General features: G+C 36.9%; 1 protein-coding gene across 1 annotated transcript in view; it reads right to left on the bottom strand.

The window, feature by feature from the left end:
* Positions 1-4,014: 4,014 nt before the first annotated feature.
* Positions 4,015-12,771, bottom strand: part of dagla (diacylglycerol lipase, alpha) — a 73,649-nt gene continuing 64,892 nt past the window's right edge. The window contains exons 19-20 of the mRNA XM_055183023.2: positions 8,459-8,622; positions 4,015-6,988 (exon numbers count right to left, since the gene is read on the bottom strand). Of these exons, the coding sequence (XP_055038998.2) occupies positions 5,890-6,988; positions 8,459-8,622 (1,263 nt within the window). The 3' untranslated portion in view covers positions 4,015-5,889. The remainder of the gene's footprint in view (positions 6,989-8,458; positions 8,623-12,771) is intronic.

Genomic DNA, 12,771 nt, shown 5'->3' with positions numbered 1-12,771 from the left:
GTGTCCACATACGGCGAAGATGATTTTTTCCTTCATTGTTGTTTCAAATTTCTGCCTCTGCTTGTTGTTACGTCGTCGTCATGTCACAATTACAGCAAGCTGCTGATTGGTTAACGAGGTGCGAATATCCGCCAAAATATATCCCGCCGCCTCATTTGCGCGAATCACGCCGCAGGATGTCTATCGCATCTTTGCACTGACTTTACATGTAAGTCACTTAACGCTTTATTCGCATCTGAACTCATCTCACATAAAAACTATAGAAGGTACCGCAGTATTTATAGTAAACTGTAGTAATATTTATATTTCACAACAACCATTACACATCATCATTTTTGAATAGGGGGAGGCTGCAGACCTGGAGCCGGTAGATCTACGCCCCTGGCAGTTTTACGCTCCTGGCAGTTTTACGCCCCTGTTGTTCCTAATATTATTAATATTAATAAATAATATTAATAAATAGTGCTCATAAACGGTTGTTTAAATAGGCTAGTATCCTAGTTGTATTTCCCTCTCCCCCTACTGGATGCATGAGGAACAACAGGGGCGCAAAACTGCCAGCGGCGTAAAATCTTCAGGGGCATAGATCTAACGGCTCCAGGGGCCTCATGTATAAAGCATGCGTACGCACAAAACAGGGCTGGAAATGTGCGTACGCCAGTTCCCACGCAAAGGTTGAGATTTATAATTTAAAAAAAACTTGATGGGAGAATGGGCTTGCAGGGTGGGATATTAGGATGATTTATGTACACACACTTGCAGGTGATCTGTGATTTATAAAGGGAACATTGCTTTGTTTTATAAGTCTTCATAATTTTTGGTGTATGCCATTTTTGGCTTTTGTGCGTACATAGACTTTTAGTAAGAATCCTACGCACAGTTTTATACATGAGGCCCCAGGTCTGCAGCCTCCCCATATAGTCATTTTCAGAAAGTGAAACATAATGGTGGCCTCCATAGGTTAAAATGAGTATTACATGTTGTTGTTTTTTTAATGGAAATATTTAATGTGTTTCTACACTGCAAAAAAAAAAAAGATTTTCAAAAGAAAATAAATTCTTAGTATTTTAGTCTTGTTTTCAGTAAAAATATCTAAAAATTCTTAAATTTAGATGCTTTTTCTTGATGAGCAAAACAAAAAGAAAAGAAAATAAGTCTAGTTTTTAGACCAAAAATATTAAATTTAAGCTATTTTGTGCATAAAACAAGCAAAAAGAAAAACTGCCAATGGGGTAAGCAAAAAATCTTGAACACTTTTCTTAAACACTTAATTCAAGAAAAATTTGCTTACCCCATTGGCAGATTTTTTTTTTTTTTGCTTGTTTTATGCACAAAATAACTTAAATTTAATATTTTTGGTCTAAAAACTAGACTTATTTTTTTTGGGTCGTTTTGCTCAACAAGAAAAAGCATCTTAATTTAAGAATTTTTAGATTTTTTAATGAAAACCAGACAAAAACACCAAGAATTTTTTTCTTGAAAATCATTTTTTGCAGTGTATTAAGGAATTTTAGTAGTTGAAGGCAAATATAAAGTATTGAAGGGTGCAAGTCTTCATAGTCGGTGACCGGTGTACCTTTGAAAACAGATTTTCAACTCCGCTCATAGGATTGTTTGAAAGTAAATTATTTTTGTACTAACAGCGACAAAATCTCCATTAACTGTAACTTTGTAAATAAACTTCAGGTTTTCCATGATCATGGGATCAACAGTAAAAAATACCAAGGCCTGCTACACCCACTTAACTTTAATGAACACTATCCGAAGACATTTTCAAAAAATAGTCCCTACACTGCAAAAAAAGATTTTCAAGAAAAAAAGTTCTTAGTATTTTTGTCTTGTTTTCAGTTAAATTATCTAAAAATTCTTCAATTAAGATGCTTTTTCTTGATGAGAAAAACGACCCAAGAAAATAAGTCTAGTTTTAAAACCAAAAATATCAAATATAAGTGATTTTGTGCATAAAACAAGCAAAAAAAAAAAAAAACTGCCAATGGGGTAAGCACATTTTTCTTGATTTCTTCTTGAATTTAGTGTTTAAAAAAATGTCCAAGATTTTTTGCTTACCACATTGGCAAATTTTTTTGCTTGTTTTATGCACAAAATCACTTAAATTTGATATTTTTCGTCCAAAAACTAGACCTTTTTTCTTGGGTCATTTTGCTCAACAAGAAAAAGCATCTTAATTTAAGAATTTTTAGATATTTTGACTGAAAACAAGACAAAAATACTAAGAACATTTTTTCTTGAAAATAATACCTAAGGCTGGGCGATACCAGTGTTGGGTAAGTTACTCAAAAAAAGTAATTAATTACTAGTTACTAATTACATCTTTAATCATGTAATTAGATTACTTTACAAATACTCTCTCCAAAAAGTATTTAATTACTTATTACTAATTACTTTGAAATCCTATTTAGTACATTATACAAGGATAGGCTTGAAATGGCTTGAAGAAATAATATATAAAAGTACATCAATTATTCTGGTCCCACTTAATTCTCTCTATAAACTAACTATTAACTACTTTTGCCTCAATATACTCCAACTACTGCATATTAATACCAAAGAAGTTGTTCATTTTAAGTATTGGTAGAAATGGGGAGGGTTAAGGATGTAGAATAAGGTTTTGCAGAATCAGGCATTAATATGTGTTATTAAGTTTTTATAAACAGCCATCTAATTATTAATAATGCTAATAATTAACCAGTTAATTGTGACAATTGTAAACTAAAACCATGTCAAATCCACTATTGTATTATAGTATGCATAATTGTTTTACAGTCCATACACAGTATTTAGTTACATCAGAAGTAACTGTAATTAGATTACAAGAAAAATAAAAGTAATCCCTTACTTTACTTTTTCAAAGGAAAAGTAATTAAATTACAGTAACTAATTACTTAGTAACTAGTTACACCCAACATTGGGCAACACTGACCTAAATTCCCATCTCGATAATTTTGGGATGGATTACAGTAAATGAACAATATCTTGGTGTTTTTTACAAGATGAAATAAATGTTTACACGCAAGTCAAACCCCTTTATTAAAACACTGTATGATGTATATAAAATTCAAGACATGGTTTTTAATATACAGCTGCACAACATGCAAGCTGATCAGTGCACATTTCTGGCAGATCTTTTGTTGCAATAAAGGAATACAGACGGTATTGTCACATATCTCGCAGCAAAAAAATACAGATATATACCGCCCATGGCTAGCTGGACCCTTTTAAAAAGTAAAGTTTTTAATGGCACATATCATGAAAATCTGACTTTTTCCAAGATTAATTAAGTCCCCAGAGCTTTTATCAACCTAGAAAATGTAAGAAAAGAACAACCCAGCAACGTAGTTTTGATAAACTATTCTTTGCAAGCATGAAGTCATTGAAATTTGTCAAAAGGGGACAATACCGCCCCTTAATCTGCACTATCCAACTACAACACTGACATTTAGTGCAGAGATCAGCTCATTTGCATACCTACAAAGTGACAATTTTAGATGGTTATAATTAGGGATGCATAACGATTAATCTAAAGCAGAATAAAAGTTTTTGTTTACGTCATATATGCGTGTGAACTGTGTATAATTACTTTGTATAGATAAATGCACACACATGCATGTATATATTTAAGAAATGTTAAGATGTGTTTATACATTTGTTAGGTATAATTTATATTATATATAATATATAAATATATTTTTTTCTTAAAATTATACATGAATATGTGCATATCTATATATACACAATTATTATACACAGTTCCCACACATACACGACGCAAACAAAAACCTCCACTCTGCTATAGATTAATCGCGATTAATGCTTAAGCGTCCCTATTTATAATAAATGATCTATTTTGAGCTAATACATCACATACGTACTCTGGGGACCCCAAAGATGTATTTGACATCTTAAAAAATTAATGTACCCTTTAAAGGTGAGGCTTGGGACCATTTTTGTAATTAACACAAATCTCTTAATAAATAAAGACAAGAGAAATATCGGTCAGTCAGTCTGAGATTTGTATGGTTTATTCTGTAACAGGCAGGGCAGTGTAAGTGTGTGCATTTAAATACATTCACTTTGTGTTAAAGACTTATGATGGCTGAATCATTATATATTTTCTAGTCAATATATGGCCACAGTATCAGATTTTTCATTCCTGAAGAGTCATTCTTTATTTATAATTTATTGTATATATATATATATCAATATAACTATACATTTGAGATAAAGTCACTATGATACATAATAGAGATTTTTATTGTTAAGTTTCATTGATCTTTTTTAAACACAACAACTTGAAACAAGACAAGTATTTACACTCACGTGAAAAGGCAGTGCTATACATAACCCTGTGAAAAAGTACAGCAGTCACAGCTTATAAACTTATGAAGGCATCTAACAAGAGTCGCAGAAAATGTTTTTGCTATGTAACTTGCATACAGAAAAGCAAAACTTGAAAAAGTAATATGTTTGATTATGCGTCACATGCACAACGTAATAATCTGTGAATTGAAATTACTCCATGCAATTAAATTAAGTCAAATAATTTTCAACAGCATACAAAATAAAAGTCACTCGACACATTTGCGAGCTGTGAAAGAAACACTACTGTACTTTTTCACGCAACAACCCAAAACTCAAACACTCCAACCTGAAACAATATATAAAAGTAAGTCCGAGTTATTAAAATATTTTGTTGTCGAGATAAACCACTTTTTTATCGTTATATAGCAACAACAGTAGAAATGATTTTTAAAAAATGCAGGTGAGATCTCCTGAAAATCTCTATGCTTACTGTATATTTTGCTACGGATTGCACGCCATACCCATAACCTACTGAATGAGATGAAACTTTCCTTAACTGTGTGAGAGAGTCAGACGAGCCATTTAAAGGGTGCGTTTTGTGATTGGTCAAGCCTGGTATCTCTTGAAGTCGTTTGCATTTCTGGGCAGTGGGTTGTAAAAATAAATAATTATTACCATATATTAATTTCACAGAATTCTAACATTAATAGTTGACGTTTTTGGCAATAGGGTGAATAAAACGATATAAAACTTGCATGCTTAAATAAAGTGGATTTTTGTAAATAAGAGATGACGAAATTAGCTAAATTAAAACGTTTTACACGACCATACAGTATTTTCTCATGCACATAACTCGTAGATGTTCACCAACCATCAGTGCCACCACTAAAACATACTCAGCAGGACATTCCACACAATCTTCAATAAAAAAAAAATTATAAAGTACAATCCAACGAAATTCATTTTTGCAATTTATTATCCTTCGTCCGAGACGAAACGGTCCCATTTTACGTTCTCGAAAGTCCTGAGGAAATAAACCCCACAGCTGCTTGTGTGCTCCCAACCCGAAACTCGTTTAAGTTAGTTAGTCGTCCCTTTTTACCCATCCCTGTATTTCGCTTGTAAAGAACCCCCAACCTCCGTGATAGCTTGGTGTTCTGTGGCTTCAATGTAAACATAATCATAACATTGAATTGAATGTGAAAGTAGGGTCATTTGTGCAAGCCTCTAGACATGCAAGCAACATCCTTGGAGTGAAGGAGCCGCTCAGCACCTCGTATGCTGCAGGCAACGAATAGGACACTTCGTTATGCTGATGCACAAAACACAATGAATTCAGCAGATATGTGTAACGATAGTACAAAATGAGGTCTCCTGTTCTTTACGAATCCTTTGTGGTCCATAAGTCTGGAAGTCTTGGACTGCGTTACTACGCATGCACGTTTTTTACAATCGGTTCAGAAAACGCAAGGATAAGGGACCCATCGGGTGTAGGAAAGGAAACTGTGGGGTAAAATAAATAGATACAAGGGAAGTGATACGTTGAGATACGGCGAGGACAGTAGAACGCTAAACCATAGAGGCCAATGCTGTTTCCTTGCAGTTGGGACTAGCAGCAGAAGTTCGTAAAGTATGGATGACTGATGGTAGCACTCCATCGGGAGGAGAGAGATCATTGAGTTCTCCAGAAGAGGAGAGAGGGAAAGATGGAGAAAGAGAGATGCCGGAGGAGGGGTCAGCTGAGCCCGCGAAGGTGCGAGGGGGCTTGGGAACCAAATTGGGCTCTATGGTCGCTCTGGCCAGTAGCTGCCTATCCTTGTCAGAGTTTTTCACAAGTTGGTCCCCACGGTTTCCCTCAGCCTGACTGTATGATCCACGTCCAGACTCAGATTCCGCATCGGACAACTCGAGAGGTGGAGAGCTGCTGCCGTCGAGTCTAAACAGGGAGTCCAGGTATTGGGCAAACTCCAGGACCGCCTGACTGGGGGTTCCATTGGACAGTGGCGGAACCTGGGACATTTCTACTTTGACTTCTTCCTTTTCAACCTCTGTTTCCTCGGCCAATTCGCTAAGTCTTTCTTGCTTTGAACCAGTCCGAGATGCTACAGGGAGGGATTCTTGAGCAGTTGAAACTTCTGATGGCTGACAAGCCACAGGTGTTTCTGAAGATGGGCGGAAGTTCGAGCCCTGGCTGGCAGGCTGATCTTCCGTTTTCTGCCCAAGTGAAAGGGATGAGAAATGGCCACTGTTGCGCACACGGACAGGGAGATAATGCGCATCGTTAGATGGTACAGTCAGTTTTGGTGGGGTATGGTAATAGGGACCATCTTCCCCCAGCTCATGGTCCTCCGCACCCTGGCTCAAGCCGTCCGCAGCCAGCAGCTCTGTGCGGGAGCTAAGCGAAGGGTTCTCTTCTGGGATAGGGGCATCCAACGGGAAAGGTAGACTCCCCAGACAGGGTGAGCCCCTCAGGGCAGCGGAGGACCGCCGAGAGTCCAAGCTATAGATGGATTCGGCGTCGGACAGACTCTCCATAATGGCTAGTGGAGCTTTTCGCTCCCGAAGCTCCACGGTCAATCGCTCACGAGCTCCAGTCAGCACCACAGGTACTGGAGGAGGTGGACACTCCGAGAAGCCATCCAGCGAGATCTCAGAGCGGGCACAGGAACTAGAATAGGACAGGAGAGGAGGGGGGCGCATGAGGAGGGTAACGTGACAAAAAATAAGGATAAGGGCAGAAGGTCATAACAAATTAAAGGAATATGGGTGAGAAGGCAACAGAAAACACATGAATTAGAATGAATAAATATGTGTACAATAAAAAAACACCAAATGGACAAAAGATGGAAAATTGAGTATGTAAAGAAGAAATGAATGAAAAGTCGATGTATTCAAAACATGTGATGAAATGGGGGGGGGGGGGTATAATGGAAGAAAAAAACAGCAGGACAAAAAAAATCATTAATAATGCAAAGTAGTCATCCATTTCTCATAATTAAAAAACATAAAACATATTCAGCACATTTAAAAGAGCAGAGCATAGGGGGTAGGAAAGAAAAGGGTCAACTAGAAAGAGGAAATAAGAGGGATTATTCAAGTTAGGCAACACCAAAGTGTCTAACGTCTATTCTGCGTTGTTCTACTGAACCAGAGAGGACGAGGGGGAAACTGAATACTACCATACATGGTACCTCTGCAGTCAGCATGAGTGAGAAGCACAGGCAATAGTGTTAAAATGAAATAAAATGACACCCAAAGAAAATCAATTTAGTGCTCAAATTAACAGGGGTAATGCTTAAAACTAAAAAAATAATTATTCGCATTCATTTAAAAAAAAATAAGGAGGTTGAAACCATGAATCAGTTCCTCAAAACCCTTATTTATATTAAATATATTAAAAAGCACGGTGATAAAAAATTATAAATGGCGGAAATGATGTATAAAGAATTCTGATGTATGTGGTTACTACAGATGTGTATAGTGTATCTTTGGCTAATGTCTGAGGTCATCATAGCTCATAGGTCAGACATAATATGAAGCGCTCAGATGCAAAAGCCGCTAAACAGCACCTCTGTTAAAATGAGATAATGATATTGGCCGAATGCTCTCGGAACGTATTATACGTTCATGAAATACTTTCCCTTCAAATCTGCTTAATCCTGGCTTCAGCCATTCATAAATACTGCTAAGTTGGCAGAATCCGTTAAACGGCTAAACGATTTTTTTTAGCGAAGTCCTCTAAGTGCACGGAAGAAAAATTGGATGAATTACGATGTGCGCACGTCAAGCTGCACTTGAGTTTTTTTTTACCGGTTATAGAAGCTTTATCAGATATTTTAGGATATTAACTGATTTATAAGCATTTTACCTTTATTCAGACTTTTTAAAAGTGGAGATTTTTGCATGCTTAACATTGAAATCACTCGTGCTTGACACCTCTACCGCGCCTGGTGTGAACGCCGCATTAGAGGGTTTTGCATCTGAGCTCTTCATATGTTATCTACAGAGAAAATGAATTGGATGTTTTCTTCTGAAAACCTACATTTGCGCTCGTATTTTGACGTCACATAAGCATATTCTGATTGGTCAGTTTAATAATTTCATAAGCGTGCTCTGATTGGCCCTTGATTGAACTCACCGGACACTACTGTTTCTGCGGTGTTGTGCAGCAGGCGTGGGCTGTAGTGAATTTGAGGCATCGAGGAAAATCGTTTCTGGATTCAAGTCCACTTCTGTAGGACTGACCATTATCTTAGCAGCAGACAATAAAGCCGTCTTTCCTTTATTATAGTTTTCCAACACCTGTGGGGCGCAGAGGGAAAGAAAACGTGAGAGAGGACAAAAAATATGAAACTGACAATAGTTAGATCTCCGGGTCTGGTGCTACCACTTTTAGCGTAGCTTAGCACAATCCATTGAATCTGATTAGAACATTAGCTTCGCACTAAAAATAACCAGAGTTTTGATATTTTTTCTATTTAAATCTTGACTCTTCTGCAGTTACATCGTGTACTAAAACCGACGGAAAACCAAAAGCTGCGATTTTCTAGGCAGATATGGCCAGGAACTACACTCTCATTCTGGCGTAACAATCAAGGACTTTGCTGCTGCATCATGACTGCAGGAGGCGCAATGACATTAAACAGCAGCCAAAAATAGTCCCCTTAGTAACTTTCAATGGCAGGGGACTATTTTCAGTCATTACGCCTGCTGCAGCCATGTTACGGCAGCAAAGTCCTTGATTATGTCGGAATGAGAGTATAGTTCCTAACCATATCTGCCGAGAAAATCGCAGCTTTTAATTTTCTGTCGGTTTTAGTACACAATGTAACTTCAGAAGAGTCAAGTTTCAAACAGGAAAAATATCCAAACTCTTTGGTTATTTTTTAGCGCAATGCTAATGGTCTAATCAGATTCAATGGATTGTCCCAAGCCATGCCAAAAGTGCCAGCGCCAGACCCGGAGATCAGCTGAATGGATTCCAAAACGGTAAAAATCAAATGTTTAACTCTAGGGGAGCTGAAAAATTAGCATATTTTAAAAAAGTGGAGTGTCCCTTTAAACATTTTACACTGAAAAAAACAACAACAATTTCATGATATAAGTTGTGAGCATATCTTAATTTATTTGGAACATCAAAATAAACAAATAAACAAATCCCTGGTTGATCAATAAATTATCATTTTTGGATGAACCATCAAAATTTGTAAACAAACCAGGAAGACTTTATAAAAGACGATACATTCTTATTCACTTCATTTTGTAAGTGGTGCTTGATACAAATGTCATATTTTATCTTCCACGCCCCAATATTCAAAAGCCTTTTGAAATGTTTTGAATTACAACAAATAAAAGTCAGCTGTATGGTGCGTCAAGTAAAACAAATATGAGGTAGTGGCAACCAAACACACACCAAGTCCATTTCACAAAAGTGATGATGCTATTTTTATTATTATTATTATTATTAAACATATGAATATGAATGGCGTTAGAATTAAATACATGCAATGGTGTAAACTAAAGACAATGAAACAGCGGTAAACGTGCATGAAACAATAAAATAATTACACATGACACAATGTACAAAAAAAACTTACATCTGTTAACTTATGTAAATAAAAGTAGTTAGCCATGTTAAGTATGTTTAAACTTTCAGTCAGTGATGATGTCATACAGTATAAACATGAATATGATGCCATGTCACAAGCCTCAAATCAAGAACAAGCTGCTAGACACACATTATTACACAGTCCACTATGATAGAAATGCTGAATAAGAGTCATTATTGAAAGAAAAAGCATGTGAACTGCATGTAACATCATTTTAGCATTAACTTGGCAAATCTTGAAATGTTAGATATTTCACCTCTTCTGCATATTCAAACCTGCAGTGTTATGACATCACTGGCACGTGACATCATCGTCAAGGCAAGTTTTATAAATAAAGATGTGTTAATGAGATATGAGAGCTGCAAGGCAAAAGAAGATTTTTAATTGGCTTCAGATCTTAAAGGGATAGTTACCCAAAAATGTTCTCATCCTCGTGTATGATTTTCTTTTTTCTGATGAACACAAAAGAAGACATTCCGATAAATGACTGCAAGCACACAGCTGATGGCACCCATTGACTTCCATAGTAGGAAAAACAAAACAATGACATTCAATGGGTACCGTCAACTGTGTGCTTAACATCATTATCAAAATATCTTCACAATACGTCCTTAAATATTGTTTTCCTACTATGGAAGTCAATGCACTGCAAAAAATGATTTTCAAGAAAAAAATTCTTAGTATTTCTGTCTTGTTTTCAGTAAAAACATCCAAAAATTCTCAAATCAAGATGCTTTTTCTTGATAAGCAAAACGACCCAAGAAAATAAGTCTAGTTTTTAGACCAAAAATATCAAATGTAAGTGATTTTGTGCATAAAACAAGCAAAAAAATCTTGAACATTTTTCTTAAACACTAAATTCAAGAAAAATTCAAGAAAAATTTGCTTACCCCATTGGAAGATTTGTTTGCTTGTTTTATGCACAAAATCACTTAAATTTGATCTTTTTGATCTAAAAACTAGATTTATTTTCTTGGGTTGTTTTGCTTATCAAGAAAAAGCATCTTAATTTAAGAATTTTTTGATATTTTTACTGAAAACTAAGAATTTTTTTTCTTGAAAATAATCTTTTGCAGTGTGGTTCCAATAAGCTGTGTGCTTACCATCATCTACCAAAATATCCTCCTCTGTGCTCATCAGAAAAAAAATCATACATGTTTAAAATAATATGAGAATGAGAAAATGACAGAATTTTCATTTTTGGGTGAATTATCCCTTTAAGCATCGCTTTTTGGGTCTTTATGCTTTATAGGACATTTTCCTTCATAGCCATATGAGAGTGAAATGACATGGACTTTAATTTTCATTATTTTTAAATTATGTTTGTACCCCACCACCACCAATGCCAAAAAAACACCAAGCAGGGTGAAGAAACATTGCTGCCCATCACAAAGAGCTGACAAGGGTTTATCCACCTCCACGAGCAAGAACAAAACACGAAGTGAGGAAGAAAAAGAGCGTTAAGACGTTTCCTGGACTCGAGGCACACGGAGGAGGAAATCCGGCTGAAACTAAAACCAAGCAAGTTAGAAAACAACCGACAGGGCAAAGCACATAAACCTGCAGAAAGAAATAGGGTGACACCCCAGACGCCCAAAGAAGATTTTGGCAGTGAATTGTGCACATGCGTTTGGGCTGTAGATGTATCTGTGAAAGCATTATCACATGCTTGAGATGTAACACGTGGCATTAGAAGACCTAGATGAATCATTGGGGGGTAAAATAGTTTTGAACTCTTCAGACAGAGAAGCTGAACTCAGTCTGGCCTGGGTATGTTTTGGAGAAAGGTTCTCGGTCGAGAGTTGGGTAATTGTGCATTCGATCATTCGTTCAGGAGTGGGGCTTACCGAAGGGGACCGCAGAATTTGGCTGGTGTTTAACAGGAATTCTGGGGTCGAGTTGGTTTTGGGTAATTGATTGCTATTTGCGCAGGAGGGGGTTGAGGAATTAACTTTCTCGAATAAAGAGGGTGTTCCAGGGGGTGTCAAAGAGGAATGTGAAGAAGAACTACAGGGTAAGGGGGTGGAGTCTAACACTGGTGAGGGGTCTGTAAAGGACAACGTAACGCTCGACTGGGCAACATTTTTAGGTTCTGCGGATCCTGAGGTATCACATGCAAGTGTTTTGGATGTCTCTGGTGATGACTGATGCAGAGAAATGTTATCTGGCTCTTGGAAGGTAAAGATAAAGTCTCCTGGCTCAGACAGCTCTGTGTCTGAGCCAATGGGAGATGTATTAATGAGTGATGGGATTGAAGTGGAAATTCCCGTGGTAGTGTTTTGAGTGTCTGACGTCTCTGCAACACCAAATGTTGGCATTAACAAAAGCAAACTGTTGCGTTGAGCATCTAAAGGTGGTGTTTGGAAAGAAGCCCTTTTGCTGGGGGTTAGCGAGAGCTTTTCTGGAACCAAATAACATTCATCTGAAACTAGATGTGTGAGAGGTGAGTCTGGAGATGGGTTAGAGACAGAATCATGCGCTCGGATGCCATCTCTCTGGCTTCCATTCTGAGATGCATTCAGCTCTGAAATGAAAAATGGGGTTGCCAGCACCTGTAAAGACAAACCGACAAATTACTATACAACAGAATATGACGTAGGAAAAATTGAACATATGGGAAACCAAAACGGCAGTGCAGTTGAACAGCAAATAAGTGCAGTTGGAGAGCAACAAGAATTTGCATTTTTTAAAGAAGTTGTGGCGTTTGCCAGGTGCTCCAAGTTAACTTTTATCCATTCTGGGTAGTTACTAGGGCGTTGTTAGGTGGGGAAAGTTTAATTTTGCAAAGTTTTACATACATGTAGGGAAGACATAAAGAAACAGAAAATACCCCAAAGCAAAA

Source organism: Misgurnus anguillicaudatus, chromosome 21 (assembly GCF_027580225.2).
Source record: "Misgurnus anguillicaudatus chromosome 21, ASM2758022v2, whole genome shotgun sequence".
Lineage (NCBI taxonomy): Eukaryota > Metazoa > Chordata > Actinopteri > Cypriniformes > Cobitidae > Misgurnus > Misgurnus anguillicaudatus.
This window is presented reverse-complemented; position numbering and strand designations above follow the sequence as displayed.